The 19617-nt window shown below is 54.8% G+C and overlaps 5 protein-coding genes across 5 annotated transcripts; 1 reads left to right on the top strand and 4 right to left on the bottom strand.

Moving 5' to 3' along the window:
• Positions 1-2854: 2854 nt before the first annotated feature.
• On the top strand, positions 2855-4292 carry CGCS363_v006305 (Satratoxin biosynthesis SC1 cluster protein 4; the record flags this gene model as incomplete). The annotated part of the gene is made up of 5 exons (XM_036638154.1): positions 2855-3010; positions 3064-3168; positions 3229-3611; positions 3667-3731; positions 3799-4292. 5 exons carry the CDS (start codon positions 2855-2857, stop codon positions 4290-4292), a joined length of 1203 nt encoding a protein of 400 aa, XP_036496498.1.
• A 701-nt stretch (positions 4293-4993) lies between these two features.
• Positions 4994-6928, bottom strand: betA-4 (Oxygen-dependent choline dehydrogenase; the record flags this gene model as incomplete). Its single annotated transcript, XM_036638153.1, has 1 exon — positions 4994-6928. One exon carries the CDS (start codon positions 6926-6928, stop codon positions 4994-4996), a length of 1935 nt encoding a protein of 644 aa, XP_036496499.1.
• A 3084-nt stretch (positions 6929-10012) lies between these two features.
• On the bottom strand, positions 10013-12534 carry bglM-1 (putative beta-glucosidase M; the record flags this gene model as incomplete). Its single annotated transcript, XM_036638152.1, has 5 exons — positions 10013-10725; positions 10776-11496; positions 11555-11983; positions 12038-12345; positions 12408-12534. 5 exons carry the CDS (start codon positions 12532-12534, stop codon positions 10013-10015), a joined length of 2298 nt encoding a protein of 765 aa, XP_036496700.1.
• Positions 12535-13599: 1065 nt separating this feature from the next.
• On the bottom strand, positions 13600-14656 carry CGCS363_v006302 (uncharacterized protein; the record flags this gene model as incomplete). Its single annotated transcript, XM_036638151.1, has 3 exons — positions 13600-13707; positions 13763-13906; positions 13961-14656. 3 exons carry the CDS (start codon positions 14654-14656, stop codon positions 13600-13602), a joined length of 948 nt encoding a protein of 315 aa, XP_036496701.1.
• A 2879-nt stretch (positions 14657-17535) lies between these two features.
• Positions 17536-19307, bottom strand: PNS1 (the record flags this gene model as incomplete). The annotated part of the gene is made up of 3 exons (XM_036638150.1): positions 17536-17853; positions 17908-18921; positions 19008-19307. 3 exons carry the CDS (start codon positions 19305-19307, stop codon positions 17536-17538), a joined length of 1632 nt encoding a protein of 543 aa, XP_036496702.1.
• Between the last annotated feature and the right edge of the window lie 310 nt (positions 19308-19617).

The raw sequence follows: 19617 nt of genomic DNA, 5'->3' as shown, positions 1-19617 counted from the left end.
TGAACTCTAAAGGACGTTATCTGACTGGAATGGCACCGATATTAGTTTGCAGCATCTGAAGGACGCATGGGGTTGGCCGGAAGACATGGTAGCCAAACCCACCTAAAATTTCGCTCACTGCATAGCCCCCAGGTGGAGAGGGGGAGACGCATGCAGGCCCGGTCACCATACCACGAGTGCTATGCAATCGACTTAATTCCTGCGATATATGGGTTAAAAGTGTTTATATCGCTGGAGAAAATGAATCCTTCAGACGAAGGCGTTGCGCACAAGTAGCTTACCAACGCTTTGTCCATCGCTTAGGGGGGCAATGCTACACGCGGATGGCAACGTTGCGTTGTAGAACACCGACACATAGTTGCGCGACTGCGGATTGAAGACATCCGCGTTACTCGAAATGAAGCAGAGTTTCTGTCAATCTGTTTGACTTTTAACTACCGACATGCCAAGACGCTCCAACGACGATGGCCAGAAAGGCTGGTTGCCCTATCTCTGTCTCTTTTTCACCGCCTAAAGATAATCTCGAAGTTTCACAAGGCTGCTTGCACCTCATTGCCCGTCTCGGCTTGAGTGAAACACTGTCAGTCCCTGGTTGGTCGATCACTGACGGCGCGATGTTGCATTGGCAGGAACAGGTTCGTCACCCGTCAGGCACGTGAAGTCGCATTCTGGACCTGCAAAACAGAAAGAGACAGTGTTGATCTTGGTCGCTTTCGGTCCGTTTTCGGTGATGACAGCCCGGCATCTCCCTGCATCTGTAATTGTCAGAGCTCCAGTTCGTCCTGAACGGGGCAGGCCAAGAGTAACATCACTCCACCCTCTCCGCGAAATGCGTAACCGCATCTCCATCTGCTGCAGGCAGAAATCAGGAAAACCTTCAGGAGGTCTCTGCGATCAGAGAGGGGCCGTGCAGACGCAGTTCGCCCCCAAGTTGCAAGCCGCGCATTGATTCGTATTTCGCCCGTGCTGGTGATGGGTCTCTCGTGGGTTCCGGGATGAAGGGGGCCTATTTCCGGACCCATCAAATGATGCCAAGAGGGACTATCCGCTGCCCGTGTGTCATCTGGGTGGCCCCATAGATGGCCCCCAAGGCCCGTAGATGGGAAACCTCCGAGCAGTTCTTTGTGTGGGCGCGAAAAGAAGAGAGAGAGAGAGATTGGGCAAGGGTGGGTATCTGACACATGAAGATTTTCCTTTTGACAGTTTGTCCAACCTCTTCAAGGATTTGCGGGGGATAATGCAGACTATGATCTTCTAGGACACCGAACCTGGACAGATGTGCAATGTAGCACGAAAGTGACCTGTCACTGCTATTCTCCGAGCACATCGCAATTTTCCGAAGCTTGCGCGCTCAGAATGGCAGGGTTTCACAAAGTCCCTTTTTGCGTGTGTCTTCGCCATCACCCACTTCAGGCTTGCATTCGCTTGTTGGTGAAATCTCACCATGTGGCGACACTAGACACGCGAGGTGTGCTTAGCGCGACGGAGCTCAACCCGTATCAAGTTTCTGTCGCCGCCGTTCCCCTGAACGAGGCATGTCGTACACGAAATTGCTGTTTGACACCCCAGAAGTTCGCCCACTTTGTGCCTCTGCGTGGGCAGACTTTTTCCTCTCAAGTCTTCTTGTCTCACGAAATGCATTGCAAATCACACGCACTTGCGTCGACACTTGCGATCGCACCAAAAGGCGAGCTTGTCTCAGGTCTTCCAGTCCACTGGGTGCACGAACAAAAGATTGGGTCATGGACTTGTCCGGGCCGTGGTCTCCCACACAAGACTGAGGGCCGGAACGGATCTCTTTTGTCAGAGGCGCGCCGGTCTCGGGACAAGCCGTAGATCTATCTGTCCGCCCCTGAGGAGGAGAAAGCCCTTGAAGGCCCTCCCCAAAGGCTGCCCAGAAGAGTCAGGTCCGTTGTCGCTGATCTATTGGAATTACTCGCTGGGCTTCATCGTCTCGCTTCCACGGCTCCCTCCTCCTAGCCCCGGGCGCGATCGACAGGAGCAACAATTTGTCGTACAGACGGCAGTTGTCTAAGAACATGGTCACCCAGGCTAAACACGAAGGGAGCCCTGCCAACTCTCCCTGCACGGCCACGTTCCGGACGTGGCGCCCAGTGGGGGAATGTCGATTTTGTTCTAGCGTTTCCTTCGAGAAAACCAACGCCGTCGTCAGATCATTGGTCAGCCACAAACGTCTGTCCGCCGGACGTCTTTTCCGGAGCGGGACTGGTCGGGGTGCCCTAGCATAGTGCGGCTTGTGCGGATGTGGCATCTCTCCCGTCCCTCCCCTTCCGCCCGAGACGTTTGCCGGATTCGGGCATTCTGCAGCAACCTGCCCCCCTCTCCCAACGCTCTCGACACGCTAGTGTTCTCCAAGGTGAGGGCAGTTGCTGCAGCGAAGGAGCTCCATCCAATGGACCAAGCTACTTAGTCTGACGCCTTATGAAGAGGCCCTGCCTTGTTGCAACACATTACTACGTAAAGAATATCAACCTCTCAAGTGGAGAGAGATGGTTGAAACGGCAAACGCCGAGCCTGTCAGGAGTGATGGAGCAGGCAGGCGGACGATCTCACATTGATGGGCCAGAAGAACGTCAGGCTGGGGGTCCGCAAATGGAAACACTGCACGTCCAGCACCCTTGCTGGCCCGTTCTAGTGCCCTTGTGGGCGGGAATTGGTCAAGATTGAGGGAGACTTGGCAGCTGCCAAATGTCATTCTTGAATGAATATAAGAACGCATGACCCAGATCGCACTACCCCATCCTCCCCATAACCTTGCTTTCTTTGGTAGTGGAATGGGAGGGTCTTTTACTTTGGGGATCACCCCAGTCAACAAATCGCACACATGGCACCCATGGCTGAGAAGATTGAGAATCGAGGACCGGAGCTTCTAGGCGTCAACGTTTTCTTCGTCACGACGGCAATCATCGCCACGGCGCTGCGATGTTATGTGAGGATAGGGTTGGTGAAGGCTTTTGGACGAGATGACTGGCTCATGGTGTTGGCTTTGGTATGGAAAGCGTCATCGTCTTTGTGGTGACTGGGATTGCTGACATTCGACAGGTTTTCTTCATCTGTTACTCTTCGTTTTCGATTGCGGGTGTTCACTATGGCACCGGCCGTCACTTCAAGGACCTCACGCAGGACCAAATCCACAACGCGATGGAGGTAAGGGCTTCTGGTTGCGATTCGGGGTGGCCCGTAGGACAGAGCTAACAGATCTTTCAGCGCTGGTGGTACTGCTACCTCTTCTACGCCCTCAGCATGATCACATCGAAGATGTCCATCGCCTACTTCCTTCTCCGTATCGCGACGAAAAAGGTCCATATTTGGATCATCTACTGCGCCATGATTTTCACCGTTCTCGCCGGAGTTGTCTTTTTCTTCGTCTCCATGTTCCAGTGTCTGCCAGTATCTCGTTTTTGGAACAAGGACATCCCAGGAACTTGCATCGACGTCAACGTGGTTATTGGACTGGCCTACCTGTACAGCGCCTTCAGTGTCATTTCCGACATGACATTCGCCATTCTCCCGGGTTTCCTCGTTTGGAGTCTGCAGCTCAAGACACGAGCCAAGTTGGCGTTGATTCCGTTGCTGGTTATGGGTTGTGTGTATGTTGCGTCTCCGCCTCGAAATGCCTCATCTGGATACTGACACTCTTGGCAGGGCAAGCTCCGCAGTTATCGTCCGGTTCGGCTATCTCATGAACTTGAAGGACCCAGACTTCCTATGTAGGTTACCATGATTCATGAACATCCCCCACCCGTAAGGCTGATTACTGACTCGTGATACTTGTAGGGGCCACTCTCGACACTGCCATCTGGTCCTCAGTTGAACAGGGCCTGGCCATCACCGCTGGTAGTCTGGCAACCATCCGCCCTCTTCTCAAGCTGGTCGGCTACAAGCTCGGCATGACCACTGACCCGTCACGACTCCGAATGACGGACGACGTCGCTCGCCGGCCCTCCGCCTTCATGAACACGAGTCAGCACCTCAAGAGTGGCCAGGGCAAGGAGGCCCAGGAGGACGCCTACGGCATGTCCATCATCCCGTGCAAGTGCTGCGGCAACTTCAAGTGCGACAAGAGGAACAGCGGAGCGTCGAGCGCGAGCAAGAGCAAGAGGAGGTCAAGCCTCGGGTTTCCGTCACGGATGAAAAAGGATGAGCCGCACGCTCTAGCCAACGTGAAGTCGGTCAGCGAGAGCGAAGAGGAGCTGAACGCGGGCAGGGTGAGGGGGGACTCTCACGCCCATGATACACAGGGAGTGGTACCCAAAAGTTTCATGTCCTGAATTTTGAACCAAACAAGTTTTCAATGAGGGTTGTATTACACACACCAACATGAGCAAAGCGTGCATCACACTCGTTTTTTACCTGTTTCTTTTGCATGTCATAGCGTATAACCTGATTAGTCGATATATCCGCGCCGTTTTCTTTGCGGCTGTATAACGGACTTGATTAATGTCCTAATTCATAATCAAAACAGCTTTTGAAGAAAAAGGCACTCCGGCGTGAATCCCGATGTATTTGTCTCGGTTAGGTGAAAGAGCTGTTGCGGCTACAGCAGAGTCCGTCACAGTAGCACCCGCAACCCAATCGTCTGTTGCGTTCTTAGGTTGCAGTAGCCGAAGACATCGCAGCAGTCGGGTACAGACATCGCTTAGAGTCATCGCAACCTTCCGTATGTGGCGCTTGACCTGCCTCTTCTGCACTATCCTTATCACTATCACTGTTACTTGCATCTTTAAGCGACGGAAACCCAGCGGACTCTGTCAACAAATGGGCTACAGACGGTCACCAAATGGGTTGAGGATCACAAAAGAGCAAGATGACAATCGGATGGCAAAACTCCTCGTGGGTATTTTATTAAATCAAATGAGTGAACAAAAGAAGGCCTATCTACACGAACGCAACAGTTTCGCTCTTCCTCTCCAATATGCTAGTCTTTATGCGGCTAAAATTCCATGTCATTGAAGCTCTTGGTACTCGTTTTTTACTCGTTCTGGCTGAGAATGACGTCCGCGGCCTTCTCGCCGACCATGTAAGTGGAAACGGCGGTGAAGGTACCAGGGATGCGAGGGTAGACGGAAGCATCCACAACTCTGAGACCCGCGACGCCGCGGACCCTGAAACTGGAGTCCAGGACGGCCATGGCGTCGTCGTCGGCGCCGATCGGGCAGGTGGAAGAGGCGTGGTGACCCCAGGCGGCGTCCTTGACGTACTGCTTGACGGCATCGACACCGACGACGTCGGCACCGGGGAGCTCCTCGGTGATGGGGACAAGCTGGCGGGTGAAGGCATCACGGGCAAGCTCGACGGCCTCGGCCATGGCCTGGAGATCGGCGTCGTAGTCGCCGACGCCAGAGTCGAAGTAGTTGTAGAGGATGTCAGGCATGTCAAGGGGGTCGGCGGAGCGGAGGGTGACGGCGCCGGCGGTGTTTCTGGGGTGAGACTTGAGGATGGCCCAGGTGAAGAAGTCGTGGTTGACGGTGGCGTTGTAGCTGTACTCGGGGAAGTAGCCGCGGAAGTTGACGGGGCCGCCGAACGTGAAGACATCCCACTCGTTGTTCTCGGTGGTGGTGGACTTGTAGAACATGGTGGCAGCCAGGCCGGGGGAGCTGTAGAGGCCGTGGTCGCCGAGGATGGGGTTCTCCCAGCGGGTGATGCAGGGGTCGTCCTGGCCGTAGAAGCCCCAGGTGCAGCCGTCGAGAGCAGTGAAGTTGGTGGGAGTGCGGCCCTGGACGGAGATCTCGTAGTGGTCCTGGAGGTTGGTGCCGACACCGGGAAGGTCCTTGACGACGGTGATGTTGAACTTCTCGAGCTCCTCCTTGGGACCGACACCGCTGAGCTTCAGGATCTGGGGAGAGTTGTAGGTTCCTCCGGAGATGATAATCTCCTTGGAAGCGGTGGCAGAGCCCTGGACACCCTCGCCGGCGTTGCGGGAGCGAGGGCTGGCGCGGTAGAGGTACTGGCCGTCGAGGAACTCGACGCCGGTAGCCTTGGGGGGAGTGACATCGGTGTCGAAGACGACCTTGGTGACGTGGCAGTTCAGACGGACATCGAGAGGGTACTTCTGGGTGCCGTCGGCGTTCTTGGCGTCACGGACAGCAACGACAAACTCGCGAGAGCCAGTGCGGTGAGCCTCGTTCGTGGAGATGGGGATCTGGTTGTAGCCGATGGAGGTGTCTCTGGTGTCGGAGGCGGAGTTGGCATCACCGGCAATGAGAGTGGCGAGGTTGATGACGGAGTCGGTCAGGTTGCCCAGGGCGAAGGCACCGCCGGTGAGCAGGCTGAGAAGCTGGGGGTCCTCGAGAACGATGCTGAGAGGAGCAGTCTCGGTGGTGAGCCAGCCGTCGTAGCCGTGGCCCTCCTGAGCGGGCAGAAGGTACTGGTTCTTCTCCATGCGCTCGAAGTAGGTGCGCATGTTGGCCGCGGACCAAGAGTCGTCGCCGGTGATCTCGGCAATATGCTCAAAGTCGGAGTTGTGAGGGTAGACGGCGATGAGGGCGTTGTGAGCAGTGCAACCTCCGAGAGTTCCAGCGCGAGGGTACAGAGTGCCCTTCATCGTGGAGCCCTCGGGCGGGCTGAGACCGGTGTAGACGCTGCCATCGGGAGTGTCGTAGGAGGTCTTGAAGTCACGGGCCTGCTGGGTGTCGTCGGCGTAGTGACGGACGAAGAAGTCCCAGGACATGGCGTCATCCTCGGTGACCTTGGCGTTGTAGGCCGGGATGGTGTAGTTCTCGTTCGCCGACTGGTCATCACCGGCCTCGATGAGGAGGGTCTTCTTGCCAGCGAGGGCAAGGCGGGCCGCGAGAGGGCCACCACCGGCACCGGAGCCGACGACGATGTACTCGTAGCCGGTCAGGTCCTCTGCCGAGACCACGGTAGAAGAGGCGGCCAGAAGGCCGAAAAAGTGCGAGAACCTCATTGTGAAGAAGGCTTTCTTGGCGACGGTCCCTGGTAGCGAATGGTCAGAATGCGACGTCGAAACGTGGGAGCATGGCTCGGGGTGGTGATATGCTGAAGACTTACCTGGTGTGTAAGGAGTGAAAAGGAATGTCTACCTGGTTGTTCTAGCTTCCATCTCTAAGCCGGCTCATCGTGGGATGGTCGGACTTTATACGCCATGATCGACAACACACATGCGCGCAAATTGCGATTGTCTGCCTCCCTAGAATCGAAGCTTCGTTGCAACCCTTCCACGCCGTCGATGGCCACAGCAGAAGACGCAGCCCCTTGTCGAGGCGTCCACATCGAGGCCTAGTTCCGTCGACCGCGTTATCCGACCATGCAGTCCGGGCTCAGTTCCGCGTCTTCTCCGCGTGGCGTCCGGGGTCGGCCCGCTAAGATGCAGGTGGTGACCACTCGCCTGCGGAATTCTTCATCAAGATGGGGATGACGACATCTGGAGGGTGTCGTATAACATTGGCATCGCCTCTTCCCTTGCTGTAATTCAGGGGACACTCCAATGCGTAAAGGGGGGTATCTCGTGCGGGGTGCAGAGTGTCCTCGCTGCAACACCGAATGGGACTACTGCCAAGTGCTTACACCTCGGTGTGAAGATGACTTGCTTGATTTGGTTGATTTACTGTTGGTGATCACTTACAACTCAGAGATGTGGTGTTGCATTCTCGAGTCAACTGGATCATCCGATCTCTTTCGTCCGTGAAGTTGAGTTTAGATTCGCATTCGCCCAGAGAGACACCCATCATCTGATGCGATTACAGTTCAGTAGACTCAGCGGGATCACCCTTCGCCGAAAGGACGACCCATGTTCCGGATGCCTGCAACCTCGGAGATTCAACGACAGGGCCCAGAATGCGTGGCAAGCGTGGAGGGCCCCCCTCATGGTGATCTTCAGTTTTTGACGACTTGCCGAGCTGTCTAGGCTGCCCCGTCTTGCCTGTTCAGTGTTGGCGGTCCACTAGTTTCGTCTTAGTGCTGGCCCCTCGCACTCCCTGGTCGCGAGGTTCGAGCGCCAAAATACGACCGCAGCCCTGATATTTGGTCACAGCTCCCCGCACATCAGTTGCGAAGCCCGTTCGTCTTGTTCGTTTGCGACATGGGTTTTCTCTCCATCCTGTCCACAAAGACCATTCAAGCCGAGGCTAACATGGGGCTTCAAAACTTCCCGACTTGATGCTCAACTGTCAGAGCGGACGAACAAGCCGATTCGAGAAAGCTGCCCCGAACCTCAACGCCTGATAGCTGTCAGATTTCAACTCTCGCCGGTATCCCCGGGCTCTCTCTTCCAACGGTCGCTAGGCTCATTCAGCCCTTTTTCATGTGATTACGTGTATCTTTTGGGGATTTTAGAATTACGTCCTGCATTGCATGCGCGCATCTCAATACGACGGGATCTCAGCTGAAGCTCTGTCAGAAATCGAAAACCAACTCCTTTTTCGATGTCCTCTTTCAGCTTTGACGGAAAGGGGCTGGACGTCAGTGCAGCCATGCGCCGGTTGCCAAGTAGATGTTGCGGCTCTGAGCCACGTTTTCGCATTGACGCCCAATTTGATGTTCCGAGTTGCTCGCGTTGTCAGTCAACAAGAAGTGAGCCAGCAGAATGGCCCGAATGTAATCAGAGATGCGTGTTTGCGATGGCCCTACAGAACGCCACAGAGGGCGCTAATAGATTGCTAAAGTGGCTCTCCGGCCGGCGCTTTTGTAGCCGAGTCAGGCCGGATACAGAGGCTCCACGAAAGCTCAAGCACTGTAAATAAGCTTAATTGACTCGATTCTGGTACCGTTTGTTTCTGTTTGATGGCATGCGCAATCGCTGTTGTCTTCAATTGCGTTTGGCACTCCGTCTTTGAAGAATCGATGCATGTATCGGTACATGAGTCTGCTGTATAAGCTCAACCGCGGAATTGCCACTTTGCAACTGTCTGTGCTCTTCAACATGAATGAAGAATCCTACGTCAGGCTGGGCATCTTCAAATGACAGCGGAACAGTTCCTCTCATCTCCACATCCCTAGGTGAGGCGTTCGGGAGGGAGGCTCCGGCGGCTCATCTGAACTCAGCGATCCATGTCCGCTCTGCCGTCCCACCCGAGTTCATCACGAACTCTCCGAAACTCCCCACTCGATCAAGCGAGAGACATGCCTAGCCCTAATTGACGCCAGCCACAATATAATCATCTCTGTGACGCCAGCTGTCAACAATCCGGGATCCCTCTCGATCCACAACCCAGCATTCTTAGTGTAGCGGTTATCATCCCAGCCTTCCATTCGAGAAATCGTGATAGCTGGGGACCGGGGTTCGACTCCCCGAGGATGCATTTCCTTTTGCCGTTTTGCTCTTCTGCATTGTGCGTTGTTGTGTTGTTGTGTTGTTCAGTGCTTGGGGATGCATGTGGGTGTGGGTGGTTCTTGGAGGTGTGATGCGGCAGCCCACGGAGAACGTCAGTTACCCGACTGTACAGTTGATTGGGAAAGCTCTAATTTTTGGGATAGTCGGTGCCTGCTGGCTGGTGCCTTCCAAAAGTGAAACACTGTCCTGCCAGAGCGATACTGACATTGATGATGACAATGATGGACAAGAGCGCCACCAACTAGGGATGACTCACGACGACGCGGGGCGGCGAAGGACGATGATGACACACGATGACCAGAGACAATGGCGAGGGACGTTGATGACCAAAAACAAGGGTCAGTCGCAGAGGGTGTAAAGAGCATACGATGAGATTGGTGGTGAAGGGCACCGACGGCGGCGGAACTCCGACACCGACGACGACGACGACGACAACACCAACAACAACAACATTGTAGACCCGAAGAGACCTATAGTACGTATTCTCTGCTACTTAGTAAGTGATGTGACGCATTCGTCATTTCTTGAGATTATTGAGTTTTTGTCGTCAGCAATTCAGGTGTCGCCATTGAACAAGAATGCATTACCATGAATGCATTTGATGTCAAGATGATAGTCAATAGCATGAGCCATCCAAAGCCATAAACTACCATTTCTACACCTTATAATTTTCCTCAAAATTACATATTATCCCTCCCTCTAAATAGTGAACGTGCCATTCAGCCTCAAATCGCGACTACTCGCGCCAACCCACACGTCAAACTCCCCCTCGGGCAGCCGCCACTGCTGCGCGACAACGTCCCAGAAACTCAGATCCCTTCTCACCAACTTGAACTCCACCGTCGCGCTCGCGCCCGCCTCGAGGTACACCCTCTCAAACCCGCGGAGCTGCCTAATCGGCGTGCCGTCAACAGGAATGCCCACATACAGCTGCGCGACCTCATGACCCGCCACATCGCCCGTGTTCTGCACCTGCGCGGTCACGGAGTAAACCTCCTCCCACAGCTGCGGGTGTCCACCCTGCACGATCGCGACGTCCGCGTCAGGAAGGCCGGCGACGGGGCTGCCGACGGGGGCGGAGGCGAGGGCGGAGTAGGCGAAGGTGGTGTACGACAGCCCGAAGCCGAACTCGTAGCGGGGGGCGACGTCGTCCTTGTCGAAGGCGCGGTAGTCGATGAAGAGGCCCTCGGAGAAGTCGTCCTGCGGGAAGGGGCCGGTCTCGGCGCTCGAGTTGAGCAGGGCGCCGAAGTCCTCCTCGGCGTGCGCGACGGTGTAGGGCAGGCGGCCGCTGGGGTTGACGTCGCCGTAGAGGATGTCGACGAGGGAGTTGCCGGATTCTTGGCCGGGCAGGCCGGCGAAGAGGACGGCTGTGACGTTAGGGTGGTCGACCCAGGCGTCGATGACTCTCGTTCCTGGTTTGGTTGTTAGTCATGTTCGATGAGTGATGATGTTAGGGGCTTACCGGCTGAGTGAAGCACGACAATGGTGTTGGGGCAGTTTGCCGCGACGTTGTTGACGAGATTATCGCTGAAGTCGTCCTTCAGGCTGGGACGGTCATAGCCTTCGGATGCCCACGCATTGATGAACACAAAGCATGCTTCGGTGTTGACGTAGGCTGGGCTCGGGTTCTCAGAGTAAAAGTCCCACTTGACAATACCTCCATCCGCAATGACGCGGTCCTGGATGGCCTGGAAGGGGCTGATCACATACGGCGGGGTGGTAATACCCGAACCGCCGCCGGCAATGATGGTGCCGTTGTACGTGTTGATCTCGTCGGTGCCGAAGCCAGGGCCGTAGCTGGTGCTAGCCCACGGGCTCGGGGGCAGGGCGGCGTCGTAGCCATAGACAGTCAGGAACTTAGGGCTCTTCAGGGGAAGAGTGCCGTTGACGTTCTTGACGAGCACAGTTCCGGCGGCTCCGATCTCGCGGATGAGGGCCTTGTGTCCGTTCTGCACGTCCACGGGCGCGTGCTTCTGCAGGTTGGAGTAGACTCCGACCGCAGGGTAGTCGGCGCCGTCTTGGCCGGTGTAATACCACGCAGCCAGGATACGGGTGGCCATGTCCTCGATTCTCTCATGTGTGACGCTGCCATTGTTGACGGCTTCGACAAGGGAAGCGCCCCAGAAGCCTTCGCTGGGCATGACCAGGTCCAGGCCTGCGTTCGCGCTCGCTACGCCGGAATGCTACAACCATCATCAGCACACGGCCTACAACTCTTACAGTTGACAGACAAAGACTTACCTGCGCGCCCCAGTCAGACACCAAGAACCCTTCAAACCCAAGCTCGCCCTTCAACACGCCGTTAATCAGCTTCGAGTTCTGGCAGCCGTACGAGTTGTTGGACCGCTGGTACGAGCACATCACCGACGCAGCCCCCTCGCGGATGGCGTCCATGAAGGGGAACACGTAGAGCTCGTGCAGCGTGCGGTCGTCGACGTTGGAGCTCACGGCCTCGCCGAGCCCCGTCTCCGGGTTGCGGCGGTACTCCTGCTCGTTGAGGATCCAGTGCTTCGGGCACGCGATGGTGCCGGCGTCTTGCATGCCCTTGGTGATTTCGCCGACGCTGATGGAGGCGAGGTACGGGTCGTTGCTTGTGCCTTCCCAGTTTCGCCCGCCGCGGGCTATGCGGCCGAGGGGTCCGCCGACGGGGCCGAGACCGACATTGATGCCCTGAGATGCTCGTCAATGGGTCTGTGTCTTTGACTGGGATGTTGGTCTTCTTACCTTGCCGCGATACTCGGCACCGAGGGCCTCGCCGTACTGGTAGGACAGGTTGCGATCAAACGCAGCACCGAGGTGAATGCCAGCTGGGAAGGCAGAGACAAACTCCTGCGCGCGTACGCCATCCGGTCCGTCTTGAAGGCAGAGAGGCTCGATGCCGAGACGGGGAATGGAGCCGGTATTGCCCGTACAGAGACCCGTCCAGCCATGGGTGAAGTTGGCGAGCTCCTCGACGGTCATCTGCGTAGTGAGGGCCTTTGCGCGCTGGTAGGCCAACGCCCAGGCATCATTCGTAGTACCGTTTGCCACGGCTGAGTGGCTGTCAGTACGAGAACTGCCTTGCTTGAAGGTTGGGGAGGAAATGGTCACTCACGGGTGGGATAGACAGCAGGACTCTGGCCGTAGTAAGGGTCTGTCTCGTTCGTGTACTCGCTTTGGGCGGCGCAGAGTCTGAGACCCGCGAGGGCCGCCACGACGGTTGTAAGCACGGCGTTCACCATGATGACGAGGAGAACTCAATGGCTTGACCTGGAAGAGTGCGCTGCTTGAGCCAACTGCACCAAATTCTCGAGAATCCCAGCTACTTATTACTATTTCCCATGGCTCGGTTCGGGAGAAGACTCGACGAACGGCCGCCCTTTAGTCCCCGACGCCGCTGCAACTTCAATCCTCTAGGCGCATACGCCGTCGGCCCTTCTACATAACCCACCCAGTCCCATGATCACGTCCAATTTTCCCCAAAGTCCCACCGCGAGGTTCCCAATTCCAGCACTGAAATCCGAGGGGATGAGATCATCGAGGCTGCGAGCCTGCGAAGCCGGCCACTCGGACCAAGCTTTTCGGTAGTAGTCTGTCAATCCGGTAGTAGTTTGTGGGGTAGGTGTCATCCGAACGGTGCGGGGGAGGAGGTGCCAGCAACGCTTCTTTTGGTCTTGGGATGTCCATGGAGGCTCTTCGGCGGTATTCTGGGTGCATTCTGCAGAATAACCATACTGGTAGAGCACGCGGGGAATCGTGGGGAAGGGCACAGGGGTGGTTGAGTGGATTGTCGGGGGAATATCGCATGTCTGTTGGTGTGAGTCGAGGTGATGCCGTGATGTGGGAGTGCGGGGAAGGTCGTAAGATTGGTGGGCTGGTGTTGGTTGGTGACTGGGATTATGACGGGAAATACTTCGGCAAAGATGGACTGTTTGCTCATCGTTGGCCCGAGGCAGCGCAGTGAAGCCTGGATTGGGGAGTCATTTAAGCTGCCATCGCCGATGGCGGGCGGGGTTGATGGAGTTGGGTGGTTAAGTTGACCGCTTTAGGGTTGCGATGAGGGTATATCCGCCTCTTTGAGAGTGGCCCTGGTAGGCAACCGTCGGTCTGGATTTTCGCCTTCGTTGAATTGATGTCGTGGATTGGTCAGCGATTAAGAATCGCGCGAGGTTGAGGTGGTGTTCGCTCCTCGGCAGGGGTCACATCATCATGGTTCGCGAGGAACGGACCGATGACCACGTTGTGTGCCAGTACCGTGGTGATGAAATCTCATCATGGCCAAGTCGGAAAACCCGGTTTGTTCTCAATCACAAAGGTGCAGGAGAATCCTCGCCGGGTCGGTCGTATCCCAGCTTCGGGTAGGGCGTTGGATACTTCCCATCGTCATCAGTCACCCAATTGGGGTAGCCGAGGTCCTGTTGAAGCCACATATCAGCCATATGTGCGGCCATTCGGGGATGTTTTACTGACATAGAAGGGGTTTCCAGAAGTTCCGGTCCTCTTCAACTCTGTCGCCTCATTCCACCACTCTACCTCGGGCCGGTGACGGCGCTTACACCACATGCACCTGGGATCGATCTCGTCAGGAACAGTCGCGCCACATTTACACCAGAACTAGTCACATCAATCAGTATCATGCCATCAAGTGATGGAAAGAAAAGAACTCACAGCGCGATCGTGTTGATGATCATGCAACAGTTTGGTGATGGGCTCGTCCGAATCGTCCTCCGCCCAGCCTCCCTCAAACTCGGTGTGCTCGTTGTAGTACCGACCCGCCTCCCGATCAAACTCTCTGGCACACTTCAAGCAGATCCAACGACTATAGACATTACAATCACACCTCTCATTCAAGAACTTCCCCTTAATTTCCTTCTCCTGCTTCTCATCGCACGGCGGGCACAAGCACATGACATTGTAAGACTGACACGGCTCATTGAGATGCGGCCGACCAAAGGAGTAAATGGAGCGGTTCGGCCAGCGCGGGTAGTCCCTGCACTCTTCGCAAATGTTGATGCCGCACCTAACGCAGGGCAGTGCGCCCGTCTCGTCGCATTTGAGGTTGAACAGCCGCACCTCAATGGGTTCGTCAAAGTCGATCCTGGGCTCTTGCTTGAGTTTGAGCTTCCAATAGTGGATGCGGTGTGGACCAGTGAAGTTTTGGCGCCTGGCCAGGCCACGGCCGTCGCAGAGACACGAGCGCTTGAGGCGGTTGAAGATGACGGGGGAGCCGAGGATAGACGCGTGGTTGGAGCGGTTTGTGAGAGCGAGATGGAAAAGATCCAAGGTCGAGACGTACTCCGTGAGGCTGGAGAGAACAGGGTAGGAGGAGATGAGATTTGAGAGGGAGGGTGGTTCGCTGGCCATTGCTGCGATGAATCGAGAGGAGGTGATTATGCGTCTTGCAGTCTAATATTGATGCAACGACGTCGACTTAAAGTGAGTGCCTTGAACAGCTAGTTTGTTAAACTGATCGTGAAGAAGTGAAGTCAATCACGAGTGGCGGTGCTGCTGCCTGGTGGCGGAGACATTGCGCATCGTCCCATGTTTCTTGGCGGAGCCACTTGGTTGATCCATGCTTCAGCCTCTGTTGCTCGGATGTGTGGCTTAGCATGGGTAGCAGGGACTATAAACATTGGACTATGTGACATCACGTTGGGAAGTGGCAGCCAGATTCAGCAACCGCATTACCATGTTTACTATTCTAGCGAAGAATGTGGTAGCGCACTTATTCAGTCCAGGAACCAAAACTGGCTCGACTCTTTGCATGCTATCCAACTCAGCCAAAGGTCAGCAGCGCTTCCTTTGCATATACACTAGGATCCTCAAGTGAGATAAGGGAACTTTTTTGATAAGCAGCCTGGCATAACTCAACTTCTACTATCTGCACCTGACCTTGATCTGGTACACATGTTGACTCAATGGCCAGCCATTGAAGCATAGATCTGCTCAGTAAATCTTTTCACCCTCTCTGATAATTTATTCGCCAGAAGATAAATAGCAACTTGACGGGGTTTAAGGGAAAGCCTGATTTAATCTCACAGCAAGTTTGCACAGCTTAAATCGGAGAACAGCAAATATAGCCTGCGGAAGCAGGTGCCAAATCATGTAAAATCATTGAACCAGACGCGTTTATCGCCTTTATGGTTTGGCGTACAAGTTTCCATAGAATCTCTCGGGATCTTGGACTATTTCTACATTAACCACTTACTAATCGCAAAAGCCACTCGAACTCGATGTCTCCACCTGTACAGCCATGGCACACTGCTCAGTTAAACTCGAGCGATGCTGCAGCTGCAATAAACGCTGAGAAACCCGGTTAGCCCAACGAGCGCACAAAGATCAGCGTAAGTACACCAGGGCACCTACTTGGGTCCACCAGTATAGCACTTGTCAAACTTGCCCTTCTGTCTAGTACACTATTCCCCACATATCAGCAACACATCTCACCACAACTTCGCGGTGCCTGCACTCACGTCTCCAGGGCACTTGCTATTGCATTCGGCCTGGGTATTGTAGATACCCCCAGTAAAAGCGAAGACGGCGAGGGGCGAGGCGATGAGAAACAGAAGAATAGGAGACTTCATAGTGGATAAGCAGATTGATCTTCCTTGGAATCTTTTTAAACTGTGGTTGACGGATAGTTATAGGAAGCAAATTAGTTGACGGTGAGAGATACGAGGCTGGGAAATGCGAAAACGACGGTGCACATACAGTCTCTTTATATACCTATAAGAAGGAACTGGTATCCTGAGAATTATAGGACTAAGTTTCCGAACTTATTGTGATCGGAGGGTTGACAACGCTCAAAGAACTTTACTGCAAGCTAATACACCTGCGGCGATAGAATGGGCCATGTAATCAAAGTCTTCTCAGGCCTCCCAGCTCTTCCTGTCTCTGAATATGAAACCAAACCGAAACCTAGGAAGTGTGAAGCCAGACTATCAACGCCAGCAAAAGTTGATCCTGACAACAGGACGGAAGTTAGATTTATATGGAACAAGCTGATACGACAAACGCAAGCCTTCGAAGGTTCCCTCGACTTTGTCTGGGAACGGTGTGGGATTGATTAATGTCGTATGAAATGAAAAAACCATCGCAGTTGCAGTGATCGCTGCGATGGGCAACAATAGCAAAAGGCCGGGTTACCATGCAGCATACTTGGCGCAGGCGTGGGGTTTCCATTTGACTCGTGCTTGTGCGGACATCTCGGGCGGATTGTCCATATAAAGCTTGCTTAGGAAAGTCAAGACTACCGGCATCTCCGCGAGCGGGGGAAAAGAAAACGTGAACGGAATCGTCACCAAAAACCTGTGACATAAGACTGGGCTTATCCTTTTACCCCCGCGGACGAAGCATTTGTTCACTTCGACTCGTGGGCCCACGCCGCCATCAAACCAAAAGACAACTTCAAGCAGCGCGCCCGTAGGACGGCATTTCTCAAGTTGCATCGACCGGTTTTCTGTGGGGTCATCCGGATTAGAGTTCTCAATTCCAAGCAAGAAGTTGCGGCACTAAATACATTGAAATGTCACAACACATCATCAACCCAACCCGCCGGCGTTGGACACGCTACTAAGTTTCCTTATCGGTACATGTCAACCACCTATGCGTCGAGACTCACCTCCTTGGGTATCATACTAATGAGCGTTGTGTCTGCGCTAAAGCACTATACTCTCGATGATATCTTAGTCACTTGAAGTTTTGAAGCCTTCAGAACTATTCAAGTAAGTGATGTCCTCGTCTGTGTCAAAGCCTGCTCATAAAACGTAACGAACTTGCGCAGCATGCTAGCCAGACTGCGGGAGACTGAGAATGGTGCAGCTACCTGTCGTAGTGACGACAGCCTCGAGAGGCGATGTTCTGCGCCGTCACCCACATTGTAAGATGCCGATATCGGCACCAACTTCATGTCAAATAGTTTGACATTCGTGTGGGCACTGCTCGTCAAGAAGCCTTGCTATGGGGCCAACAGCCATGATGAAATCTTGGAAGAGTTGAGGGGACACAACATAGACAGGCTCTATGGACGTTTTGTAAACACAAAGCATGGTACGCTCGAAGACGGAAGAAATTGAATGATTAAACCGTTATTTCATTACAGGTATAGCAAACTGAAGCCAAAGTTGGGTATCCCCGTACGCCCCGACAGCCGCTTAAAACATGCCCAATCCTAGTCAGTCTGCGGCTCGTGTGATCCAAAGTAGCTAGATGGAACGCTGCGTGATGTCTGTCCTTGCAGTTTCTCAAGCGTGAATAGCCTGCTGGACCTCTGGGTAGACCCGAACCATCTCATCGTACAACTGCGGGTGGTCTCTCATCATGACCTGAGGGTCCCAGGCTGCTGCGACGAAGATGGTGTCGATACCGCTTGAGATGGGAGTCGTGAAGACATTGGCGATTTGCATGCCGATGAGGAAAGCGAACGCCACCACCACAGGAGTGTAGGCACCAGTCGAGTTGTAGGCTGGGTGTGTGAAGACCATGTAGAGGTACGCGAGGAAAGCGCACGCGTAGCCGATGAAGACGGCGCCAAAGGAGAGAACCGGGCCGATGAGGCATTCCTAAACCTGTTAGTACGAGAGCTTCGCTGATTTACAACAGGGGCAACTACTCACATTGACAAGAGCATCAATGCCACGGTCCTTGATCATCTTCCACGTATCCTTCGCAGCGGGGATATACGCCTTGCCGTACAGTGCGATGTGGGAAAAGGCATATCTGTTCAGGAAGGAGACGGCCCAGTCCAGGATGGAGATCAGGCACCCCAGGATGCAGAACAGGATGTATCCTACAATGTTACCGTCTCCAGCAGCCTGGGACCTCGCGACGGAGCAAAGGTGGCGCAGGAAGTTGATGATGGCGACGATCAAGCTGCCGAAGCTGATGGAGCCGAAGCTGTAGGTCAGAGAGCGCTTGAGAGCTCCACGGGTGGCGCCCTTAGGGAAGTTGTTGACGCAGAAGTACCAGGAGCCGTAGACGCCCGAGATGGTGACGTGGATGACGTTCTTCAGGACTTCGGAGATCCAGTACATCGCAAACGTGATGAAGACGAGTATGCCAATCACCTTTCCTTGGCTACATTGACCGTTCCTACACTGCGGGTTGTTCGCCGACGGTTGGTACTTGGAGTACGTCGCGACCAGCGTCACGGAGTACCACGCAGCAAACGCGGCGCCGAGCATGCCTCCCAGGAACGACACGAGGTAGACGTGGCCGTACTTCTTGGAGACCTGGATCGAGGTCTTGAGCATCAGCGCCGAGAAGGGGATGCGCGGGATCCAGCTGATGAAGGCGATGACCAAGAACACGCCGAAGATGAGGAAGACGATACCGCCGGAGTAGTACTTCCTGGACAGCATGTAGATGGCAGTGACGAAGGCGAAGACGATGTTAAGAATGCCCGTGACCCAGATGAAGGCCTTGGGGAAAAGGCGGGCAAGCCATACGTAGCCGTAGCTCAGGACGACGGCGACGGCGAGGCAGAAGGCGAAGAGGACGATCGTGTTAGTGGAGAGGCCGAAAGTGTTGCCGCCGTCGTAGATGCCGCCGCCATTCAAGGACTTGGTCTGGCTGTAACCAGAGATGGTGAGGCCTGAGACTGCCGCAAACCCGAGGAAAACGAGCCAGAACTACGGAGGGTCAGTACTGAAGTACGGGAACGAATGAGAGGAAGGGCGAAGGCGAAGGGCGATGAGGTGACGATATCCCAGCTTACCAAAATAGCGGCCCAAAGGTCATTCCACTTGGGCTTCTCAACCTTGAAGGCCTCCTCGAAGGTGTACTTCTCCGGGTCGTAGCCCTGCGGCGGCGCATTGTATCCGTAGCCGTTGCTGCCATTATACCCATTACCCCCGTCGTATGTGAACTGCTGCTGCGGCGGCGGGTGCGGTTGCTGGTAGCCGTTGTTCTGGTATCCGTTGTTGTACTGCTGCGCGTATTTGGGATCGTAGGGCTGCTGCTGCTGCTGCTGCTGGCCACCGTAGTAGCCAGCTGACTCGCCGTACGGTTGCGACATTGGTCCCGGTGGACGATTGGCGATGGAGCCGCGCCTATCGTTGCTGTCTTCACTGTTGTATATCGGGGTGTGCGATGCTGAGGCTGGCGAGACGAAGACGAAGATGGATGACAATGGGAGGTAAGTAAACAGCTAGCAGAGAAAAGAAATTGGTCGCAGAGGATATAACAGTCTCAGGTGTTTGGCGCGTGGAATGATTTAGATTCAATGACGGAGCTGTTTTGGCGCCGGCCGGCTGCCCACCCGTCCCCCCTTGTACCTTCCGCTACTTTTTAGGCTTAAGCTTCACCTCCCAGGACCCCCCGGTGGC

The sequence above is a fragment of the Colletotrichum siamense genome (genome assembly GCF_013390195.1).
Source record: "Colletotrichum siamense strain Cg363 chromosome Unknown KSG_Cg363_contig04, whole genome shotgun sequence".
Lineage (NCBI taxonomy): Eukaryota > Fungi > Ascomycota > Sordariomycetes > Glomerellales > Glomerellaceae > Colletotrichum > Colletotrichum siamense.
The sequence above is the reverse complement of the archived record's forward strand: the minus strand, read 5'-3'. Positions and strand labels throughout refer to the sequence as shown.